Below are 24,275 nucleotides of genomic sequence, written 5' to 3'. Positions count from 1 at the left end.
GGAGTATTACTTTAATTTACACCCAAGTTGCTCCTTCTAGAGTTAGAAAATAGGAATGACAATGGCAGGTCACCCCACCCCCTCATGCTGAACATGATTCTTGATTTTGGGAAGACAAAACACCCAAATTAAGGGAACTTTACCTCGTTGGCCACCTTCAGGGCTTGATCATAAAAGTTTGTTTCAAGTAGACCAAATGAGTACATGCCTTTCACATAGCTACGAGAGAGAACGGGAAAATTCTTTTAATCCAGCATCTGATAGTCCAGAAACTACACGATAAACTGGAATTTTACAAGTACAGATGACGGAGAAGAGATGACCGGTTATTGAGGTTTAAAGTGATAGAAGCACATTTTATATTAGCGCCAAACAAAGCCAAGATGATAAAGGGGACATTGATTCCCCGAGCGAAGTGTTTTTTTCATCATAATTATGGGTGGTTAACAACAAATATCTTCTGTAACATTAAGGAAGCTCGAAATATCGTACTAACGGGTCTTGTAGGACAAGTTTATTTGAAATGTAATGTCACGATACTCTCAAATAAGAAAGATCACCAGGACTCCCGGCAACGAAAGTCTCCACTGGCAGCCGCCACTAGGGGGAGCTAGCTGCATATGTATTTATATTGCACACATTGGGGCATATTTATTATTAGACATCTTAAAAAGTAGACCAGGCGGGCAGAAGATGCGCCAAATTTATCAAACGGTATGATAAATTTGGCACATCTTGCTGGACACTTTTTCTTGAGCCACCTCTAGTTTGGCTTATTTTAGACCAAATATTTGGTGCCATTTAAAGAGGATCTGTCACCAGATTTTGCAACCCCTATCTCCTATTGCAGCAGATCGGCGCTGCAATGTAGATTACAGTAACGTTTTTATTTTAAAAAAACGAGCATTTTTGGCCAAGTTATGACCATTTTTGTAGTTATGCAAATGAGGCTTGCAAAAGTACAACTGGGCGTGTTTAAAAGTAAAAGTCCAACTGGGCGTGTATTATGTGCGTACATCGGGGCGTGTTTACTACTTTTACTAGCTGGGCGTTCTGATGAGAAGTATCATCCACTTCTCTTCAGAACGCCCAGCTTCTGGCAGTGCAGACACAGCCGTGTTCTCCAGAGATCACGCTGTGACGTCACTCACAGGTCCTGCATCGTGTCGGACGAGCGAGGACACATCGGCACCAGAGGCTACAGATGATTCTGCAGCAGCATCGGCGTTTGCAGGTAAGTCGATGTAGCTACTTACCTGCAAACGCTGATGCTGCTGCAGAATCATCTGTAGCCTCTGGTGCCGATGTGTCCTCGCTCGTCTGACACGATGCAGGACCTGTGAGTGACGTCACAGCGTGATCTGGCAGAAGCTGGGCGTTGTGGAGAGAAGTGGATGATACTTCTCGTCAGAACGCCCAGAGCTAGTAAAAGTAGTAAACACGCCCCGATGTACGCACATAATACACGCCCACTTGGACTTTTACTTTTAAACACGCCCACTTGGACTTTTGCAAGCCTCATTTGCATAAATACAAAAATGGTCATAACTTGGCCAAAAATGCTTGTTTTTTTAAAAATAAAAACGTTACTGTAATCTACATTGCAGCGCCGATCTGCTGCAATAGCAGATAGGGGTTGCAAAATCTGGTGACAGAGCCTCTTTAAGTGCATTTTAAGGCACGGGGTCAATCTGATGGAGCGATTATAGGAGACACTTATGTTCACATCTGAGGCTGAAAATTAGATTTATGCTGCGGATGTGCCAAAGGATCAGAACGCGGATTAGTCCCATTGTAATTTAAAGGGGCTAATCCGCGTCTTTTCTGTGCGGAATCCGTGCAAATAATAAACATGTTGTGGATTTTAAAATCTGCAACGTTCTGCTGCATGTGAATGAGGTTAAATACCCCCCCCCCCCCATCACTTGCATTGGATCCAGAACGTGCTAACTTGGCCTCATGAACACGACCGTGCTTTTGCGTCCTCAATTTATCCACATTTTCGCGTATAAATTGTGGACCCATTCATTTCTATGGCCCCATGCACACGACTGTGGTTTTCACGGATCCGTGTGTGTGGGGGCGCAAAAACTCGGGACAAGTTATGTTACGTCTGGATTTGTGGCTTGACTGAGCTGGTGACTAATTTTTTTGTTGCGGATCTGTGAATCCTGATGGCACACGGATGCACAACAAACGTTTTTTTTGCGGGCAAATGGACCGCATCGGATCAGTAGTTTTGCGGACCGCGGTTAATGAATGGGGCCGTTCAGACGGTCAGTGAATTTCACGCAGCGTGCGTCCGCTGCGTAAAACGCACGATATGTCCTATATTTGGCCGTGTTTTGCGCAACACGCACCCATTGAAGTCAATGGGTGCGTGCGAATCACGCGCGGCACACGGAAGCACTTCCGGGTGCCGCGCGTGATTCGCGCAACAGTAGTAAAATAAATGAATGAAAACAGAAAAGCACCACGTGCCTTTCTGTTTGTAAACATAAAAACAGAGTGTCATAATGATGGCGGCTGCGCGAAAATCACTCAGCCGCGCACCATATGATGATGACATACGGACCTTTTGCACGCACAAAACGCGTTTTTTTGCGCGCGCAAAACGGACACGTCCGTGTGAATAAGGCCTTAAAAGTAGGCGAGTACGTGTTATGCTGACAGACCTACTCAGAGGAGTACGCGGAGTCCAATATGGAAGAACGCGGGAGACGGAATCTCTCATCTGGGTTTGTTGTCCAAGGTAAAAATAGGAATCATGGGCGAGTTTTAAAGCCAGCAAGTCTAAGGGGTGATCCTGTAAGATCTGCTCCCACATGTCCAATGTCTTTGGAAAGTTTCTACACATAAGACATAAAAAAGAAAAAACAGAATGGAATATTTTTAAAACCACAAATACAAATCTACATAAAGATGTATAGAAGCGCCCCCTTGCTTTACAGTGAACCTCATCTCTCCTGATATATCTGTTTTGGTAAATACTTATGTTCCCCATGAAATAACAACCATTTACTTAGAACTTTGCATTGTGCTATCCCTCCATTGTTCCTCCTGGAAATGCATGAATAAATCGAGAACTGGATGTTACCTTTCTCCTTGTCAATTGGGACTGCTCACTGACATAGTCAGCACTGATTGGACAGTTTCAGACTGTAGGGACACACCCTATTCACGAAAGGTAACATCCAATTTTATATATATATATATATATATATATATATATATATATATATATATATACACACACACACACTCTTCCAGGAGGAATATCAGGAGGGGTCTTGGGCCATTTCCCAGTTATACAGAAAAATTACATGGCTCCAGGTATAGGTAGGTCTTGGTGACAGGGTCACAATGAGCCCCCTGTTTACCCCACCCTTGTCTTGAAAAGCATAGGGTATGTTTACCCGCCATATACCCCTAAGCCAAGAGGTCCCTGCATCTGCCCAGGTTAGTTTGGTGCTGACGCCATCCTGGCAGCGCCTGCTGTAAAAACGACATCTTACACCATGTGAGAGCAGAATGTGCGCTCTACAGACGCTGAATCAGCAGGGACTGCTGGGAGAGATATGATCAGACTCCGGGAGAAGCTAACGGAATTCTGAATGCAGCTTTAGTTGTGAATGGAGAATATGAAGAAGCAGCAGAAAATAAAATGAATGATAAAGTGGTGTTACCCTTTGGCAAAAGTCTCAAGTGCAGCAACGTGTATCCGTTCTCGTTCGGTCAGGGGCTGAGTCTTCGCTAAATCTGACATCACTTTCAATTCCTTCTCAAACTCCTTATCGATGAATGGTGAACGACCGGTGCCGATCAGCTCCAAACCATTACAAATCACATGTCCCATTACTAAAAAAGAAATGATAATAAATCAATGACTGAAATACGACTCTTAGGCCGGATTCACACGAGCATGTTCGGTCCGTATTTCGGCCGCATTTCCAAGGACCGAACACAGTGCAGGGAGCCGGGCTCCTAGAATCATAGTTATGTACGATGCTAGGAGTCCCTGCCTCTCCGTGGAACTACTGTCCCGTACTGAAAACATGATTACAGTACGGGACAGTTGTCCTGCAGCGAGGCAGGGACTCCTAGCGTCGTATATAACTATGATGCTAGGAGCCCGGCTCCCTGCAGTGCGTTCTGTCCGGGAAATACTGCCGACATATGGACCGTATATCACCGACCAAACACACTCATTTGTGGGAGGCCTTAGAGCAGATATTACAGTGACGTCACCCAGCTTTCCCAGATTCCTGAGCAGCAGGGATACTCCACTTCTATATCACTGCATAACAAGGGGTGTTCCGGTTTAATGTAAATAAAATTGAATGATTGTATAATGAAAAGTTTTGCACTTTGTGTTTCAATTCCTTAAATTTTTCAAATACGTCTGCTTGCTGTCATTGAATGAAAATGATTCTAGTTTATATCCAGAGGCTGAAAACCTGTACAGACCCAGAGGCGTAACTTGAAGCTCCTGGGCGCTAATATAAAATCGGTTAAAGGCCCCCCCCCCCCACTATGACGCCTCGTTTACAGTACTGATCTCCTCATACCGGACAATGGGAACTTTTGAGCTTAGGGTCCCGGTGCGACCGCAACCTCTGTATCGCCTGCACAGACCTAATACTTCTCATAGCTGAGTTTTTGCTAAAATTGTATCCAGTCTAAACGATCTCCTGCACCCCAGGCTGATATATTTTACCTGCCCTGATACATTGTAGCAAACAATCAGGACAGGAGAGGGATTTGCACTGCTGAGATGTTTAACTCACTGTCTAGACTGAATTATAGCAAACTCAGCTGTGAGAAGAATTAAATCTGTACCTGTTCAGCATCTGGATGTAAACTAGAATGTTGCCATTCATTGACAACAAGCAGAGTTCTCGAAAAGGGTGAGAGATTGAAACATAAAGTATTTGAGAAATCTGCATACATTTTTATTATACAAAAGATTAAGCTTTATTAATGTGGTTATGTGAAAGTTATATTAACGATATGACCAGAAAATAATTATTATTTCTGAAGGTGAATGGAAATGTGAAACTGGAAAACCCCTTTAAATCTACATTACAAATTTGGTAACTTTGCACCACTTTTGAGTTATTTTATTCATCCATTCATATTCATAGCCGATTTGGGAGTTCTGCTGGTTGCTCTTGGAAACAGACAACAGTTTAGCTCCACCTGCTGTCAGTCATGTGACTGAACAGCTGAGCTCTATATACCTGTCCTTTCAGCTCCCACAATGCTCTGCTCTCCTGTAACAGGAGATGAGCAGAATTGCTATATTATCTTTAGACCTGAATGGAGAAGAAAAAGTATTTACAGTCATGTTGATTAGAATTGTTAGAACTTGTGGTTTAAAAGTGGAGCGTTCCTTTAAATAACATTATATCGTGTGTTCTATGATTATATATCGGTTCCTACCAAAATTTGGATCTGCGTCTTTCATTTTCTTCAGACATCCTTCAATTCCTCCCATTGTTTTGTCATTTGTCCATGTAACATACTACATATAAAAAAAATATATAAAAATACGGTCGTTACCCATAGCAACGAGACAATATTTTTCTAGTGCCGGTTTCGAAAGCGGAATAAGTGCTACCCAAAAAAAAAAAACGTGTCCTCCGTCCTATAGGACTAATGATTCCGCTGGAGCCGGCTGCGTGAATGCTCCGAATAAACACAATAAACCTACAGTCTGTCTTATCTGTGTGTACTTTGCCGGTGATTGCAATTTATTGTTCCCTGTTATCAGCCATTCTAAGCCAGAAAGTAACAGGGAATGCAGAACAATCCCTGCCCCCATCATCAGTCCTGTATCCGCATCAAAACGTAAAATCTGCACCTAAACGCATCAAATAACACAATATTAAGCGCAGATTTTACCTGCGTTTATCAGACAGGACTTAAAGGGGTTGTCCAGGATTAGAAAAAAAAAAATCTTCCACAAAACAGCGCCACCCTTGTGCATGGGTTGTGTGTGGCATTGCAGCTCAGCCCCATCCATTTCAGTGGAACTGAGCTGCAATACCAGACACAACCCATGAATAGGTGTGGCGCTGTTTTTTTTTTAGAAGTAGCCATTTTTTTTATTTCTAATTCTGGACAACCCCTTTAAAGCTTAGTTTCGGTGTTGCGTCATAATACTGATAACGGTCTGGGCCCCAGGGAAGTAAAGGTCATGGGGGGCCCCTTTTCACTCATGATTTTTTCTTTAATGTATTGTTCAATGGCTGCCGCATGATGTGACGTAAGTATGGACACAACGTCAGTGTAGAAAGGTCATGTAACTATAGTTCAATAGTTGATAGTTCAGGCAGAAAAGCCTACAGTGAACTCCATATTGCCGAGTCTCCTTACTCGTATTAGAACGTGATAATTCACACCAAATTGAGATTTTGCGGTCCCAGAAATACACCAAATAGGAGTCATAGCTGTGTATTTATGATACAGAGCTCCAAATCCCCTGCTATCTGTCACACAGCCATAGAGGTAAGTAATACAATTCTGTCTTCCTATAGTGGCCACTAGGGGGAGCTCACTGCACATGCATTTATATATATATCCTGAACCCAGTACTAGTTGTATAAATCCATGAGCTCCCCCTAGTGGCGACTGCAGGCAGCTAGGAATGTGGTAGTTACGATCTCGCCCTAGTGTGAACACAGCCTAGCTTTGTTTTTGGAAGGGCTTTCTTGATCGGAGGACGAGATACGACACTAAATATACGGCTTGTCCAAATAGAGCGTGATATGTTCCTGAGCATGGGCCCCAAGAGTGACATGGGATGTAGGCCTGGCCGCCTGGGGCCCTATGAGAAGGATCCAGACCATGTGACTATACGCGTTTCCACATGGAGACAAACTCATGATACAGCAAACAGTACAAAATACATTTTCAGAAAATTGATTAAAATACAATTTTAAAAACGATAGGTGCACTATTAACTCCCAGCATGCCTCAGGATAGGGCGGGGGGTACCGCAGTAGATGCAGCTGCACCCGGTAACTAGTGCCTGAGGGGACCTGAAGGCCCCTTACCACATAAGAAGACCCCAGTATTATAAATGGCACATTATAGGTGAGGGCCCCTGTTAAATATTTTGCACTGGGGCCCAGGAGCTTCAGTTTACACCCCTAGGATAGAGGCAAGATGGTCATAGCCTAGGAAGAGCTTTCTCCTGTGCTCGTTATCGCCCCCTGCTGGGTAATGTACTTTGTATAGGCTATTAATTGTCAATTCTGGGAATACCCCTTTATCTACCCATATCCCGATCACGAGAACAGAACCCCCTGTTCTGCCTCACTGCTCGACCGTAGCGAGGAGGACATTGATTGGAGCTGCGGTCGAGCACTCGCACTGCTGCTCCATTCAAAGCACTCGTCTGTTTCCGTGATTCCTATACGCTTTGAATGGAGCCGCAGCTCGAATCAATGTCCTCCTCGATGCAGTCGAGCAGTGAGGCGGAAGAGGGGGTTCGGGACCCCCGTTCTTGTGATGTGTGTAGATGATAAATCTAAGAAAACCCCTTTAGGGTACGAACACACGGCGTGTAAACACTGCGGATTTTCCGCAACTGCAGCGTATTACAGTAGCAGCAATGTGGGTGGGATTTCAACAAATCTCGTCCCCACTGCGGAAAAATGCAGCCGAAAAAAAAAAAACGCACTTAAATTGACCTGCGGTGCGGTTTCTCCAGCTTCAACATGTCAATTAATGCTGCGAAATCACAACTCTTCAGTTGCGGGTTTTCCCATTGAATTCAATGGGGAGCTTAAACCCGCAACAAAGTGGAGTGTGTTGCGATTCCGCCGCAAAAATCGCAAGTAAGAAAAAAATATATAAAGTTATAGTTACCAAGAGTTCCCTGCTTCTTCTCCAGTCCGGCCTCCTGGGATGACGTTTCATCCCATGTGACCACGCCAATCACAGGCTGCAGCGGTCACATGGCTTGCAATGTCATCCCAGGATTGCGTGCAGAGAAGAGGGAGGGGGGTAAGTATGAAAGTTTTGTCTTTTTTACTTTTCCGGCGCTGCTTTACGTTGGAAAAACGCACCGCAACATGGTGCGATTTTTCAGACGGCATTCCCTGCTGTGTTCAGGGGGGATACGCTGCGCCTCCGCCCAGAACACGCCGTGTGTGTTCGTACCCCAAAGCAACAAAAAAAATAAATAAATTACTAAACAACTGGTTATTTCACTGCAATATATGATTACAGATGAAGTTCCTGACCCGGACGATTTAGGCCTTATTCACACGACAGTGAAAAAAAATGTCCATTTAAAACTGATCAACTGTCAGTTTTTCATGGCCATTTTGCATCAATGTGTCTCTAAATTTTCATCCATTTCAAGTCCGTCTGTCCGTTTTTAATGGCCGTTTGACATCCATTTTGCATCAGTTTTTCATGGCCGTTAAAAAAACCGATGAATTTCATTGGTCAGGCTTTTTTTGTCCCTACCCCCTGAAAACAACCAAAGGAAGGTCACATGTTCACCTAGACACTATTTACAGCCTCCCTGTATATGATGCCACACGCCCCCTGTATATGATGCCACACGCCCCCTGTATATGATGCCACACGCCCCCTGTATATGATGCCACACGCCCCCTGTATATGATGCCACACGCCCCCTGTATATGATGCCACACGCCCCCTGTAGATGATGCCACACGCCCCCTGTAGATGATGCCACACGCCCCCTGTAGATGATGCCACACGCCCCCTGTATATGATGCCACACGCCCCCTGTGGATGATGCCACACGCCTCCCTGTAGATGATGCCACACGCCTCCCTGTAGATGATGCCACACGCCTCCCTGTAGATGATGCCACACGCCTCCCTGTAGATCGTGCCACACCAGCCTCCCTGTAGATCGTGCCACACCAGCCTCCCTGTAGATCGTGCCACACCAGTCTCCCTGTAGATCGTGCCACACCAGTCTCCCTGTAGATCGTGCCACACCAGCCTCCCTGTAGATCGTGCCACACCAGCCTCCCTGTAGATCGTGCCACACCAGCCTCCCTGTAGATCGTGCCACACCAGCCTCCCTGTAGATCGTGCCACACCAGCCTCCCTGTAGATCGTGCCACACCAGCCTCCCTGTAGATGCCACACCAGCCTCCCTGTAGATGCCACACCAGCCTCCCTGTAGATACCACACCAGCCTCCCTGTAGATACCACACCAGCCTCCCTGTAGATGCCACACCAGCCTCCTTGTAGATGCCACACCAGCCTCCCTGTAGATGCCACACCAGCCTCCCTGTAGATCATGCAACATACTCACGAGAGCAGCACCGTCTCTCCTCTTCTTCACTTGTGGTCACTCGTCTGCACGGGATCTGGCAAGGCAGCGTGACGGGGCGATGACGTCATCGATGCGCCTTCAAACCCCAGTGACCACAGACGAGTGACCACACCTGAAGAAGCGCCGCAAACGTGAGTATGCCAACGATAGCCAGCAAGGGAACTAGTAGTTCCCTTGCCAATCCCCATGTAACAGATCCGTTTTTAACGGTTGTTAGGGTATGTGCACACGAGGGCGTCCGTTACGGCTGAAATTACGGGGATGTTTCAGCCTGAAAACATCCCCGTAATTTCAGCCGTAATGGCATGTGCAGGCGCTTGAACGCCGCGTCAATTACGGCCGTAATTAGCGCTGCTATTCATTGGAGTCAATGAATAACGGCCCCAATTACGGCCAAAGAAGTGACAGGTCACTTCTTCTACGCGGGCGTCTATTTACGCGCCGTCATTTGACAGCGGCGCGTAAATTACACCTCGTGTGAACAGACAAACGTCTGCCCATTGCTTTCAATGGGCAGATGTTTGTCAGCGCTATTGAGGCGCTATTTTCAGACGTAATTCGGGGCAAAAACGCCCGAATTACGTCCGTAAATAGGCCGTGTGAACATACCCTTACATGTATTGACAGCCGTTAAAAACGGATCCATTGACTCCTATGGGGGCCGTCAGGCCGTTAAAACGGCCAAAAATACGACATGTCCTATTTTTAAAAAAACGGCCGTGTGAATGCACCCATAGAATATCATTGTTCTGAAAACGGCCATGTGAAAGCCGTTAAAAGGACGGCCATCACATGGCCGTTTTTCACTGTCGTGTGAAAGAGGCCTTAGTGTCTTTTGGAGATTCAGGACTTTGGCGGTTATTGAACGGGGGTTCATAGTGACGTTCGGCCGGGGGGCACCAGTTTTTGCCGGGGTTCTTGCCTGGATTTCAGTCACATGTGACATTAATATAATCAGAGGCCCAGGATCACGTGTTACCTGATATAACGTGGCGTCAAACAGTTTACAGGCTTCATTGCTGGTAGTGGAGAGAGTCATCCCCGCATCCTGCCAGGCCTGTGAGGTGATAAACATACAAGTCTTACATCCAATTATATCCGACTCTATCCCAACCTCCCGCAATGTCCGGGAGACCCCCGGGCTACCTGCACGGTACGTGTGCGCACACACTGGGGTGAATTTGTCGACTTTCTACACCAGAAAATGGACACAATGGGCTCAAATGTTCAAATTTGCATTAATAATTGCGACTTTTGTAAATTTTTCGACGCACTCGTCACTTTTGGAAAAAATGGTGCCGTACCAGTGTGATCCAACAAATTATATATTTATAACTGGCGGAAATTCTACGCCAGCTCAATGCTCAGGTAGTGGCCCGTGCCGCACCCCAAAACAGACCCCCATCCCCCAAAGAGATGCCTCCCCTTCCCCATCAGACAATTAAAAAAAAAAATGTATATTCACCTCTCCTCTTCTCCCCTCAGCGTGCGGCGGAAAACAGGCAGCGTCAGGACATTGTATGGGACGCACCACCGATGACCTTGAGTGCTGCGTCACATATAAGGCCCCGAAGCTGCTCGGCGTCAGGACCATGTATGAGTGCGGCATGCTGAGGGCACCTGGTGGGGAGAGGTGAAGGGGAGCAGTAAGGGGAGGATATATATTTTTTATTGTATGAGGAAGGGGAATTGTGTGATTCGGAGGAGCGGAGGTAATCCGTTTCGGGTCCTGGCACGGGTCTCCACCTTGGTTCCGGAAATTGATGACGCACGGTCCTTATGTCACAATTGTGGCTGACAGTTAGCGAAAAGATGCAACACATTTATTAAGAGATTAATAAATGCATCGCGTCTTACTTCAAGGAATTGTTTATTAACAATCAATTAATAATAAATCCCCCCCAGTGTCTGAGCGAGTGGCAGCTACTGTGACAACGGTCCCTGCTGCCGTCACCGAACCGCCAATGGGGTCATGACCGTCTCAGGTGGGAAGAGGCGGCACTGTGGCGGTCACGATTATGTAATGAAGGGCGTTAAGATGGGGGGCGTGACCTATATAAGGGACAGAACATGGAGTAACTTTGCATATACAGGGCATTGCGGGAGCTCATATGATGGAGCTAAGCTGTTAGGTCACATGTCTGACAGCAGGGTGGAGCTAAACTGATGTCTGTTTCCAACAGCAACCAGCAGAGTTTAAAGAACTTCTGAAACTGAAGCAGTCCCAATATTCAGCGAATATCATCAAGGTAGGTGAGGGCGGCCGCACGTTTCTCCTGCAGCGGAATTGGCAATCCTGTAAAAACGTGATCACACCAAGTCCGCTAGACCGGGAGCCTTTCATCTTGCGGATTTCCAGTCTGGGTAATGGGGCGAGAGGACACCCTAGGGTGTCGCAAGATTATATGCAGAGGAGCATGGCACTTGACTGTTAGCAAAAGGTGAACTTTGCCCCCTTCCAACGTGGTCATTATATTATATACAATGATAATTCCACGCAGGGAAGGAAGCAGTTCAATTTCTTGCCCTAAAAAGTGCAGCCTATATAGTAAGGGGCACAGAGGTGCCAGGCGGGTATGGACTTACCTTACAGTCCTTCAGACCTACAGGTGCCATGCTGATAAATACTTGCAGGTAGTCTGGTAGTGTGCACTGAATGCAGCTGGAGATAATCTGTTTGTGCTTCACTAAAGCCCTCCCCCACAGTAGGAGGAGATCTGATACAGGAAGAGTCAGGAGCGCAGCAGTGGGGTAGGAAGCAAAGCAAATAACGCATCTCCATGTAATGTGATCTATGCGATACCTTAACGAGTTATGTATTTTTATTTTGTATGCACTGATGTAGCAGAGCTGAACTTGTTGCATCGTTTGTTTCAGGGATAACTCGCTCTGATAAGATGATGCAGTAGTTTTAGCTGCAGTCCTCGGTAAAGACATTGATAGCGCACCCTGACTTCACAAGGATTTACGCCAAATAGCAAATTGAGCTCTGCTACATCTACATGTCCTTGGTAGTCAAACACATGTACGTTATTGCTGTGAGTGAGAATGGGACGCTTTGTCAGTATATGTTTACAATCTACTGACATATCTCTGAGATTATTAAAGGGCTTGTCCACCTAGGATCACCTCCATTCATGAGGCAGCTCCCCCGGATGTCAGCTGGCAGCTACTGGAATATAAACAGGGGTACCTGGCCCTCTATTTGTGGCAGAGTTGGCCATGAGTGCGTGCGCACACTCTCTATTGAAGTCTATGAGATGTGGGGAAAGTGAGCACGCTCGCTCAGCTATTTCCCATAGGCCTCAATAGAGCACGCCCCATCTCTAAAAAAAAAAACCCTATAAGGCCCCATTCACACGAACGTGAATAACGTCCGTGTGCTGCGCATTGGAAATCTCTGATTTCAATGGGGCTGTTCACACATGCGTGAGTTTTCACTGCATGTCCTACATTGCTGAGTTTTTCACACACCTAAGTGCCCATTGAAGTCCATGGGTTCGTGAAAATGCCGTGGGCGTCCTCTATAAATTACAGCTGACATTTCATACAAACGGCCGGGATCCGAGAGAACGCTGATCCCGGATGTTTAACCACTTAGATGCCGCAGTCCATAGTTCCAGTGAGCGGCCTGATGAAGGAATGGTGTATTGATTGTGTGGTATGTTGGGGGCTCTGTATGTGCAGTGCCTGCTACTATATAGTTACCCATTCATATGTACTATGCCCTTTCTGTGCCCAGTATAACTTACAATGCCCGGTTGTTAGTTTCGAATGACATGTACTCCGCGCTCCATCCATAGCGATCCCGCGGTAAATACTTTATATTACACACCACTAAACATTACTACACACTCTGTTTTGTTATAATTTGTTTGCACAGATCTATTTTATTTCCACGTATAGATGGACCTTGATGACTCCCAGAATCCCACGGGATTGTTTGAATGTCAGCTCTGCAAGTTATCCGTCCCGTATACTTACTTTGGCCAGAAACCACCAAATACACAATCCATTATGTAAGTAAAAGTGAATAACAAGGTGGTAAAAGAAGTTCTACAGTGTTTGTGATTCTACTTTTGTGAGCTGGAAACCATCAACAAGCAGGCTAACTGCTGCTGTTCACAGATCTTATTATAGCTTTATGTTCATTCTAATTTATGGATTGTGTGAATTCCCCGGACAGCCCGGTTCATCACCATGAATGCCCTACGCTTATGAATACACAACCAGATCTAGTTTGATGACTTGTCAATGCTATATAGTTGAATTGATCATGTATTATGAGCTGGGCTGCACCAGGACACCATTGTGTATTTAATGGGGACTAACAATTAGGGTATGTTCACGTGGAGGAATTTTGCGGTGTATTCCGCCACAAAATTCCACCTCCCATTAATTTCAATGGGAGTCGGACGCTTCTTTTTCCCGCTGATTATTTTAGCTAGCGGGAAAAGAAGCGTCATGCTCGATCTTCGCCCGAACCTCCCATTAATGTCGATAGGAGGGAGAGATCCGCTTCTGGACCCGTCATGCAAAATCTGCCGTGTAAACTAGTCCTAAGAATAACAGATACAGCAACTTGCTGATGGTTTCCTTCCCTGTTTTTTGTGGTTTTTTGGCACAAATAAAATTGGAAAACTTATTATGGAAACGTTCATCCTTTCCGTCATAGGAACCGAACCGATGAACGGAAAATATGGCTTCAGTTTGCATTTCCGTTGATTTTAATGGTAATGCTTCAGTTTGTGTTTTTCCGTTCCGTGAAGTTTGTTTTTTACAGAAACAATAGCGCAGTCGACGGTACTTTGGTTTCCGTGGAAAAAACTGAAACTTTACGGAACAACACAAACTGAAGCATTATCATTTAAATCAATCAACAAACTGAAGCGATAGTTTGTTCGGGTTTCCGTTCATCGGTTCCTGACAGGTTGAACGCAACCGATAAACAGTCTACAGAGCCAATGTTACACAAATGTGGTATTTCCAGTTAATCAAATAACCGGGTTTTAAAGAATCTGTAAAGGGACATTCAGCGCGGACTGTTCTCTGTCAAACGGACGCTAAAATGCAGCCACATTACGACCATCTAAACGAGGCCTTATTGAGAGCTACAAAGATAATCTCTCTCTGGAGGACCCAGCATGTCCATGCATTACACGGAACATCCCATTGATTGGACTGTGTAATGCTGCATTCCTCCTGTGGTGGCGCTGCAGACAGAGAAATGTAACACTTAGGCCTTATTCACACGAACGTGTTTTACGCGTGAAAATCACGCGCGTCGCACGGACCTATGTTAGTCAATGGGCCGTTCAGACAGTCCGTGATGTTCACGCAGCGTATGTCCGCCGCGTAAAACTCACGAAATGTCCTATACTTGACCGTTTTTCGCGCAGCACACGGAAGCACCTCCATGTGTCGCGCAACAGTAGATAAAGAAAAAAATAAAAGCACTTCATTTTCTAAACTTCAAAACCGCGTGTCACAAGCATGGCATATGCGTGAAAATCACGCAGCCAACACTGATGACACACGCAAGTGCAACGCGCGCAAAACGCACACGCTCGTGTGAATATTCCTTAAAGTGCAGCTAAACATTTGACAAACTTCTGACATGTCAGAAGTTTGGATTGGTCGGGGTCCGAGCACGGAGACCCCCGCCAATCGCTAGAATGAAGCAGTTGAAGGTATCGTGTGAGCGCTCAGCCGCTTCGTGTCTGTTTGGCTTTTTCCGGAAAGCCGATGTATCGGAGGACGGGCTCATAGACTTTCTATCGAGTCCATACACCGATACACTTATTTCCGTAAAAAGTCTAAACAGACACGAAGCGGCTGAGCCCTCACACGTGCGCTTCAGCTGCTTCGTTCTAGCGATTGGTGGGGGTCTCAGTGGTCGGAACCCCACCAATCAAAACGTCTGACGTCAGAAGTTTATCTAACATTTAGCTGCAATTTAAGCCTTATTCACATGGACGTGTTCGCTCCGTGATAAGGACCGCGTGTCGGATAGATTTCATGGACTGAGCACAGTTCAGGGCGCCGCGCTCCTAGCATCATAGTTGTGTGACGCTGGGCGTCCCTGCCTCCCCGCGGGAATACTGTCCTGTACGGACCAAACATGGCCGTGTGAATAAGGCCTTACCTGCCAGGTTTCCTTACAGATTACAGCGGACTGCTGGGGGGCGCAGCAGCGGGATATCCTGTGATCAGTTTATCAGGGGACCCTTCTAGAAAAAAAGGGATTTAAAGCAGCCAAATCTTTTAGGAGAATAACAGGCAAACCCACTCTCACCGATGTCCCGTTTCCTTACAGCCTCTTGGAGGAATGCTACGTAATGAGGGATCCATTTGCTCCGGACAAAGAAAAGTTCCTGATTCTGGGCTCTCCCTGCAGCCTGTGTAAGCAGGTGGTCTGTGTCGGCACGGTAAATAATCCATGTTATTTATAGCTATACGGAGGGCAAACAAACCACAGGAAATTATCAGAACAAGTAATCCAAGATAATCTGGAGTCGTTCTATATGTGCAGCACATTGAGGCCCGAAAGAGGCACATGGCTGTTTTTTTTTTCCCCCCCCAGTCCATATCGAATCCATATAGTAAGAAAGTAATATTTCCCATTCACCTTATGTGGTTACATCTATATATTTCCAACCAGGCCATATAATAAGAATAGATCCATAAACAGCAGCTTGTTAATGGTTTCCAAGCAAAAACAGAAATGTTTTTCTGCTCATACTGCTAAGGAAAGATGTGATTCACTATTGTCCTTGCAAAGATATACATGGATGTCCAGCCGTTCACTATTCCCGGCGCATACGTTAAACGCCGGCCAAAATAGTGATGTGAATGGGGCCTAACCCCACCTGTCAATATAGCTGTGAGATGAACCTTGTTAAGGCTTCATTTTCCTGTATTAGATTTTTGAGTAATTTTCTCCAAAATGGGATCAATCCTATCAGGGGACTGCGAGGTGAACCCCCTGATAACACTTCCTGTGCTCTTAATTTATCTTCGAGAATCCTAGGGATGGTCCCACGCCGGTCAATCACTTTCTTCTCTTCATTTTTAGGACTGCAGCCTTTTCTACTCAAAGAGGTTCTGTCTCCCCTGTGTCACCAAGAACAAGGACGCTTTTCCTCTAGAGATTCAGCAGGACTTGGATAAGAGGAAGGCCCAGGCTAAGTGATCTCTGGAAAACTCAGACCGAACAAGAGGATCAATACCGCTGTGTACCTTCTACGAGGAAGGTCTAGGAGAAGAGACATCCTACTCTTCTCTACATCAATGGACAATTCTGTAGTATTAGTTACACAAGGAGCTTTATAGGAACATTTCAGACAAGACTGCAGCCCTGCCTTATGCAGAACCAGAGTGGGCGGAGCATGACACAGGGATTCTCTTGGAACCTCTGTCATGCACCGCCCCTTAAAGGGGAAATCCAGCTAAATGTATTCTTAAATCAAAGCAGCAGAGATCTGTCAAGTTTAATTGCCGCTGAATGGAGATAGTCGTTAACCAAAATCTGACACCTTGTGATAGGGCTCCGCTGGTTTGTCAGGAGCTATAGCTGGAGAACCCCTTTAAATGTATGTGAAGGAATAAGGCCTGAGCTGCAAAGCGACATCCATAGACATTTATTGAAAGGTTTGGGTCATTAAGGTATTGGGGGAGGGGAGTGAAGACTGGAGAAAGTTCTGGAGTAATATCCAACTGATACAGTTATTTATTAAAAACCCATCCTGAGAAATTGTCCCTTATCTACAGAGCTCAACGTCTCACTTAGTGAGAGTAATGTCCGTCCTCTTCAGACGGCTGCTCTCACAGGTGCAGCCACTTCACAATGTAGAAGTTCTTCTTTCCGACCTTGATGAGGGACAGTCCGTTGCTGAGGATGTGCTGGCCGACTACGAGGACCTCGTCTGGGTTTGTGACTCTCGTGTGGTTGAAGCTTACTCCCCCGTTGCTCAATATGTCAAAGCTGAAAAGCAAAAGTCAAACATTAAGGACTACGGCCGCCTTTGACATGGAAAAAAATTATGTCGGTGGTTGACAGGAGTTAAAAAAGTTGCAGGCTGCAATCTTCATCTTTTCATTCATTCTCAGACCCCTGAGATTCAGTTTACAACCTGTAAACCAGACCTTTCTCATGTGGATGTATTCTTTCCAGTAACATATGCTGGATGTGAGGGCTATGTGTCCAGGATGCTGCTGTCATCACTAGCTATCATATATTAGCACAGCTTCATCCCTGTACTGTTTTCACCTACTAGAGCCCATGAAGGATCTCTAGTCCCTGATGCTGAGGAGTGTGATTTCCCCCTTCCTTTCCCAGCAGAGTGTCCCTGGATTCCCTGCGGTCTCTCTGTACACTGGGGATGCTTGTGTGATCTCTCCTCTTGCAGACTCTGGGTCCTCTCCTCCGTCTCTGCTGTGTACAACCTCCCACTTCCTCCTGGTATCTCAAACAATGAGAGGAGAGAGTAGAGGACAGGAGCCGTATGCTGTCAGATGTGTTAGAATTTGCAGGACAACCAGCTACGTACAGAAACGTAGTGGTTCAGATCACACTAGACTTAACTGGTGCACAAATAAGGTCCCAACCCAATCGTAATGAACAAAAGTATTCGGCACACTATGTTGTAGTAAGAAAATGTTGATGTTATTTGAAAAATGCAAATGACTTAGTGCGACGTTTTGGTCGTTATGACCTTCATCAGGCACGGAGTCGTTCAGGCAAGGGGTCAATCCTGTAGTTGGCGCCCTGGGTATAGTTGCGGCTAGTAATGGCACTCTTTACTACAGCAGCAAAACAAGAGGACGCTTTTAACGAAGACTATTTAGAAAGTTTCTTAATTTTGCATTTGGGAAGCAAATAAACATTTTAAATTTTTTTTCAAAGGTGTCCTTAGCATTTAAGCTAAACAGTGTTTCCTCCCCTAAAAAATTTTGAGTGGTCTTTTCAGCCCCTATAAAGCCAATAGAAGTTGACACCCACACAGGGGGATTTATTTCCAGCATTTTTTCTGTTAATGTTGATGATTATGGTAACCATTAATGAAAACCCAAAATTTAGTGTCTCAGAAAACGAGAATATTGGGTAAAAGTAGAAGATTGTCACCTCGTTGTGTGACACTCTAATCAGCGAATCAACAAAAAACACCTGCAAAGGTTTCCTAAGCCTCTACAAGGACTGGTCTGTCGCTCAGTGTCCAGAGTCCTGTTCTCAGATGAAAGTAAATTTTGCATTTCATTGGGAAATCTCGGTCCCGGAGTCTGGAGGAAGAGGGGAGAGGCGTCAATCCAAGTGTCTTGTGGTCCAGTGTGAAGTTTCCACAGTCAGTGATGGTTTGGGGGCCGTGTCATCTGATGGTGTTGGTCCATTGTGTTATATCAAGTCCAGAGTCAGCGCAGCGTCTAGCAGGACATTTCTCAGCACTTCATGCTTCCCTCTGCTGACAGCTTTATGGAGATGCGGATTTCATTTTCCAGCAGGACTTGGCACCTGCCCACACTGCCAAACGTGCCAATACCTGTTGTAATAACCCCAGTATCACTGCGCTTGATTGGCCAGAAAACCCACCCGACCTAAACCCCATAGAGAATCTACCGGGTATTGTCAAGAGGAAGATGAGACACCAGACCCAACAATGCAGACGAGCTGAAGGCCGATATCAAAGCAACCTGGGCTTCCATAACACCTCAGCAGTGCCACAGGCTGATCGCCTCCATGCCACGCCGCATTGATAACCCCTCAGCAGTGCCACAGGCTGATCACCTCCATGCCACGCCGCATTGATAACCCCTCAGCAGTGCCACAGGCTGATCACCTCCATGCCACGCTGCATTGATGCAGTAATTCATGCCGAGTCGGAGCCACGGCCAAGTATTGAGGGCAGATACTGGACATACTTTTCAATAGGCCAACATTTCGGTATTAAAAATCACTTAAAATTGGGCTTATATAATATTATAATTTTCTGAAAGACTCCGTTTTCGGTTTTCAGTAACTGTTCCCATAATCAACAGTAAAAGAAAAAATTGCTGGAAACAGATGTGTGTGTGTGTGTGTGTGTGTGTGTGTGTGTGTGTGTGTGATAAATCTATAGAATATGAGTTTTACATTTTGAATTGAATTACTAAAATAAATTAATGATTGATGATATTCTAATTCATTGAGAAGGACTAGTATAATTGTAGGTCCCAGATTTGGGATGTTCTCCACATCTGCTTGGAAGATCCGGGTATACACCATTCGCTCACATGGTGGACCTACTTCATGCTCATCACCCCAGCAATCAAGTTCCCTTCTGGCCTTATAAAACACTGCCAATAGGGGGCATCATTTTGTCTTCTAAATACCTACCCGCGAGCACCATCTGAGATGGCAGACACTTTAAGACAGGCGTCGAGCACCCTAGTGCCAGGTTCCAGAAAAAGTTCAGCAAAAGGGGCTCCCTGAAAGATTTCCTGTAGTTCTTGATCAGACATGGCCGCCAGGGCGTCAATGCTGCTGTGATACAGAGCCTGCGTGCACCTAGTGGAGAAAGACAGATATTACAGCCACACAATGCTGAGCTACATTATGAGGGGTTTTCCCACCATAGGGTAATAGCACATGGCATGAAGGGTATAATACTTCCTTATGGGAACCGGTTTGCATCGAAGATACTGGAGTCACGCTATGTATTCTCCTTTCAATGCCCAGAATCGGGTACGATCCACGAATTACGCTGGCACCTCACCTCTTGGCTGACTCCAGTCCTTCCTTGCCATGGACGAGCTTAGTCACCTCTGCTGCCAGTCTCTTCTGGGGTAACCGTTTCTCTGGCTCCTTGGCATGCTGATCCATGATGTGCCCGATCTCCGGTAGTGGGAGGAAAGTGAAAAGTTTTAGGAACCTGAAGAACAAAAGAAGCAAAAAACACTGAAATTCTACATCTGGGTACATCGATGACGTTCGGTGACACCTACATACTAAGGCTCTGCCCACAACTATTCTATTATATTTTGGGGGGGGGGGGGGGGGGTATAGAAGAGCATAGTACGTTGTGCTATTCTATACAACGGGATCCCGTAAAAAAAAAATTATATGCACGCACGCGCACACACGTTTTTTTTTTTGTTTTTTTTTTACGTGGGAGCCTATGGGTGACGAATGCATATGTCACAGGCCACTGTTAGGGCATCGGTCTCAGCTTACGTGTAACGTATAGCGATAATGTGAAATGAAGGGGCCTATACGCTATGCTTCCCACTATGCACTGCAGCAAAGTATTCGTTGTACAGACAGTAAATCAAAAGAAGGAAGCGGTGAGATGATGTCAAATGACAGATTGAGAGTCGCTCTCTGTTCGGACATCCATGTGCTGTAATAAGGCGCATAGACAGGGGCGATCTTCATGAGACAATCCCTTTAAATCAATCATATGTGCAAAATGAGATGTAAGGAGCGCTCTGCTCTGTAGTAACGGCTCCACCAGCGTTCGCTCTGAGCAATATATTTGCATGCACTTTAGAGGAGTCGAATTTCCCAAAAATTTATTTCGGGGCCAATTCTATTAAATAGGCCCTGAAATTCTATTCGAAAAATAATTTGCCTTGAATCGCAAATTCCCCTGATCGTCCCGTCTGACTCTGATGTCTTCTAGGACTGTATCCAAGAGTCAGACAGGACGATCCAGACACTTGCGATTCCACTTCCGTAGCGACGCGCCCCTGCCGGCCTCCTGAGATTATGTAGTTTTGTCCCATGTGATCAAAAGAGCCAATCACAGGCTGCAGCAGTCAAAACAACGTCATCTCAGGAGGGCAGCAGGAAGACCAGGACAGCACGAGTATGGTATTTTTTTTTTCTAAATCTTCCCTTCTCTCTTTTTATCTCCAATTTGTAAAATTGTAAGCCGTTATTTTGAAGACTTGCGCGCCGCGAACCCCAAAAGTTTTAGATTTCCAAATCCAAAACATGAGGAGAAATTCGGACCCAATGCAATTCATGCCGAATCGGTTCGCTCATCTCTACTTTATGTATAAAGAAAACTTCTGCAACTTTCTAACATACTTTGCTTCTCTGCCTGCTGTCAGTGAATAAGGAACTTTCTTATTCACATGCAGAGGCTGAAAACCAAAAAAAGATTGAATCCTGCTCATAGCTGGAGGTTTGGTACAATTGTATCCTCTCTAGCCCATCTTCTAGACCAGGAATCTGCAACAGCTGTTGAAAAACTACAACTCCCATCATTCCCTGACAGCCTTCGGCTGGAATAACCAAGGCTTTGGCTGTCAGGGAATTCTGGGAGTTGTAGTTTCACAACTGCTGGACCGCCGAAGGTTGCTGACCCTTGTTCTAGACGAAACACCTTAACAGCAGCACAAATCTCTCTCCTGACCTGATCATTTGCTACAATGCATCAGCACAGGTAGTATATCAGTATTGAGTCTTAGGCCCTGTTCACACTGAGTTTTTTTTGGCGCTGTTTATGATGCGGAAACGTTGCAAAAAAAAAAACATCCGAAACCCCTCTTTCTTCCCGCGTTTCTGTCTCTGACCTCCCATTGAAATCAACGGGAGGCAAAGAAAGCGTTTTTCACTGGGTTTTCTGCCCGCAGCCGAAAAACGCAGCGAAAAATGTAGCAAATGGTGAGCAGGCAGGTTAAAATGTGCCTCAAAGTTCCAGATGTGCCTGCAAAAAACTGTGAACAGGGCCTTAGGCTGTTTACCTGACAGAGGATTGTCTAGATTGGATACAATTGTAACAAACCCGCAGCTGTGAATATTTAGGTACATACAGCATCTGGATGTGTCCATTCATTGACAGCAATCAGATCTTAATAAATGGAGAATCGAAACGAGATAATTATACAGTGATAAGCAGCTGATCAGATTAACGTATTTTAGGTAGTAAAGCAATTGTTCAATCTATGAATTTGTGCCCCCCTCCCCCGCACACGTTACCTCTCCACGTTGTGGTCTTGCTGCCGTACAAAGTATTGGTAAAATTCAAATGGCGACGTCCGGCCTCTGTTCAGCCACACGGCGTTCCCAGCGGACTTTCCCAGCTTATCCCCGGAGGTGTTTGTGATAAGCGGCAACATGATCCCGAACACGTCTTCTCCCGTTGTTCTGCGCACAAAACAGACACAAAGTAAATACTGAATAAATGTCTCTATAATAAACATTATAATACCTAAACAGGGGTGAGAAGGTGCGGAGCGGGGTGTACGCAGGGCGACGCAGCACAACACCATCTATTAGACATGGCAACCTCAGGACTGATCCAAATTCTCTCTGGTGGTGCCCCCTAGTGGAGATTTACAGAACTGCCAACGGGGAGGGGTCCTCAAGGTTTGATTGTTGGGGGTCAAGCTGATCAATACAATGAAGGGTTTGGCACAGGCACAGCGCCTTGTACTGCAGCCTATACACATATGGCAGGGAGCTGCGGTACCAGGCACATGAGCACCCCCTGCAGGGAGAAATAGGGATCACAGCTGATTGTTGGAGCTCCAGGACCAGACTCATGGCGATCAGCTCACTATATGGGGAGCGGTGTAGAGAAAGGGGGTACTAGGCAGACAACCCCTTTAGAGATTATTCCAGATTCCATGTGTTGCTGCTCCCAGAGCTGGATTATCCTGTGAACATAGACAACCTGTCCCCTCTCCCGACACGTCTGTTATAGGAAATCCTTGCATTCCCCATGAAACAACAATTCTAGATCTTTTCTCAGAACTCTACATTGTGCCGTTCCTCTGTTATTCCTCTTAGAAATCTCTGAATAAACTGGGTGTTTCCAGTTGAGGGTGTGTCCCTACACAGACTGACACTGTCCAATCAGAGCTGACAGATGGAGACTGTAGGGACACGCCCCTTTGACAAGGAATGGTTGCACCCAATTGTCAGTTTATTCATACATTTCTAGGAGGAATAACAGAGGAATGGCACCACGCAAAGTTCTAAGAAAAGATGCTCCAGAATTGTTATTTCATGGGGAATACAAGGATTTACTACAACAGACGTGTCAGGAGAGGCGACAGCCCTAGTGCCCGCATAACACTGGCATTCACCTTTGAATGAAGTCGTGCCCGGACATGAGGTTGCCCAGTTGGTCGGTGCCACCCAGCTGGATCTTGCAGCCGTGTTTGTGGTTCAGGTAGTAGAAGTCATAGGCCTGGAAGACCTGGTAGGTGAACTCTGCCAGGCTCATGCCCTCGGGGGAGCTCAGGCGGCTCTGGACGCTGTGTCTGCTCAGCATTGTGCCCATCCGGAAGTGTCTGCCCACCGATGCCAGGAACTCCACCGCCGAGCGCTGCCGGTACCAGGCGGCGTTATCCAGCACCGTCACCCGCCCCCCGGGCCGCCCTCCGCTCACCAGCACCTCGTGATTACTAAAGATCCGGTGCAGCGACTCCCGGATCTCCCGCACATTCTCCTCCACCCGCTCCGGGCTCAGCGGTTCCCTCTCTTGGTTACGCCCGCTGGGATCCCCGATCTGAGCAGTGGCCCCTCCGACCACCGCGATGACGTGATGCCCGGCCCTGTGGAAGTGCAGGAGCCCCAGCACGGCCAGAAGATTCCCCACATGCAGCGAATCCGCCGTGGGGTCAAAGCCGCAGTACACGGTCTGAGGACCGGCAGACAGGAGCTCCGGGAGCTGGAGCCTGGCGGTCTCAGCCGGAAACACGTCCTTAAAGAGGCCCCGGCGTGTCCCGGAGACCAACGGCTCGGAGAGACTTGACAGACAGCGGGTGTGAGGCCGGTACAGCCACGAAATTGACCGGAGAGCGTGTATAATGGGCGCCGCCATCTTGTATGAGCGCGGGGGCTGCTGGGATACAAGTCAGATGCTCAAGTAACCTCCTGCTGTTTTAAAACTACAATTCCCAGCATGCCCTGACCGCTTATAACTGGAGTAATAAAACCTTTGGTTGTTAGGGCATG

At 46.3% G+C, this 24,275-nt stretch overlaps 3 protein-coding genes across 5 annotated transcripts in view; 1 reads left to right on the top strand and 2 right to left on the bottom strand.

Annotated features, from left to right (window-relative positions):
- The window catches only part of TTC38 (tetratricopeptide repeat domain 38), a 19,025-nt gene extending 6,969 nt beyond the window's left edge, over positions 1 to 12,056 (bottom strand). Inside the window, exons 1-6 of the mRNA XM_075855969.1 lie at positions 11,918 to 12,056; positions 10,311 to 10,388; positions 5,443 to 5,524; positions 3,687 to 3,858; positions 2,676 to 2,849; positions 144 to 219 (exon numbers count right to left, since the gene is read on the bottom strand). Of these exons, the coding sequence (XP_075712084.1) occupies positions 144 to 219; positions 2,676 to 2,849; positions 3,687 to 3,858; positions 5,443 to 5,524; positions 10,311 to 10,388; positions 11,918 to 11,947 (612 nt within the window). The 5' untranslated portion in view covers positions 11,948 to 12,056. The remainder of the gene's footprint in view (positions 1 to 143; positions 220 to 2,675; positions 2,850 to 3,686; positions 3,859 to 5,442; positions 5,525 to 10,310; positions 10,389 to 11,917) is intronic.
- On the top strand, positions 11,548 to 18,235 carry CDPF1 (cysteine rich DPF motif domain containing 1). 3 transcript variants are annotated; one of them, XM_075855974.1, is made up of 4 exons: positions 11,548 to 11,580; positions 13,238 to 13,350; positions 15,648 to 15,759; positions 16,407 to 18,235. In XM_075855974.1, the coding sequence occupies exons 2-4, from the start codon at positions 13,238 to 13,240 to the stop codon at positions 16,521 to 16,523; spliced, it is 342 nt and encodes a 113-aa protein (XP_075712089.1). In that variant the 5' UTR covers positions 11,548 to 11,580; the 3' UTR covers positions 16,524 to 18,235. The 3 variants fall into 3 exon arrangements, with proteins under 3 accessions (XP_075712089.1, XP_075712087.1, XP_075712088.1); XM_075855972.1 differs by lacking the exon at positions 11,548 to 11,580 and adding an exon at positions 11,998 to 12,082; XM_075855973.1 differs by lacking the exon at positions 11,548 to 11,580 and adding an exon at positions 12,057 to 12,113.
- YARS2 (tyrosyl-tRNA synthetase 2) lies at positions 16,953 to 24,275 on the bottom strand. The gene is made up of 5 exons (XM_075855971.1): positions 23,402 to 24,275; positions 22,290 to 22,457; positions 20,080 to 20,235; positions 19,701 to 19,871; positions 16,953 to 17,315 (listed from the first exon to the last, which is right to left on the bottom strand). Exons 1-5 carry the CDS (start codon positions 24,139 to 24,141, stop codon positions 17,156 to 17,158), a joined length of 1,395 nt encoding a protein of 464 aa, XP_075712086.1. The 5' UTR covers positions 24,142 to 24,275; the 3' UTR covers positions 16,953 to 17,155.

Source organism: Rhinoderma darwinii, chromosome 3 (assembly GCF_050947455.1).
Source record: "Rhinoderma darwinii isolate aRhiDar2 chromosome 3, aRhiDar2.hap1, whole genome shotgun sequence".
Classification (NCBI taxonomy): Eukaryota; Metazoa; Chordata; class Amphibia; order Anura; family Rhinodermatidae; genus Rhinoderma; species Rhinoderma darwinii.
The sequence above is the reverse complement of the archived record's forward strand: the minus strand, read 5'-3'. Positions and strand labels throughout refer to the sequence as shown.

What these genes read in the sequence shown, in the direction of transcription:
- CDPF1 (XM_075855974.1), top strand. Translation starts at nt 13,238, where the DNA reads ATGGACCTTGATGACTCCCAGAATCCCACGGGATTGTTTGAATGTCAG. An exon ending in CCAAATACACAATCCATTAT is followed by an intron (nt 13,351 to 15,647) that starts GTAAGTAAAAGT and finishes GTTTCCTTACAG; the next exon opens with CCTCTTGGAGGAATGCTACG. An exon ending in AGGTGGTCTGTGTCGGCACG is followed by an intron (nt 15,760 to 16,406) that starts GTAAATAATCCA and finishes CTTCATTTTTAG; the next exon opens with GACTGCAGCCTTTTCTACTC.
- YARS2 (XM_075855971.1), bottom strand. Translation starts at nt 24,141, where the DNA reads ATGGCGGCGCCCATTATACACGCTCTCCGGTCAATTTCGTGGCTGTAC. An exon ending in GGGCACGACTTCATTCAAAG is followed by an intron (nt 22,458 to 23,401) that starts GTGAATGCCAGT and finishes TTTTGTGCGCAG; the next exon opens with AACAACGGGAGAAGACGTGT. An exon ending in CAAGACCACAACGTGGAGAG is followed by an intron (nt 20,236 to 22,289) that starts GTAACGTGTGCG and finishes TTTGTTCTTCAG; the next exon opens with GTTCCTAAAACTTTTCACTT.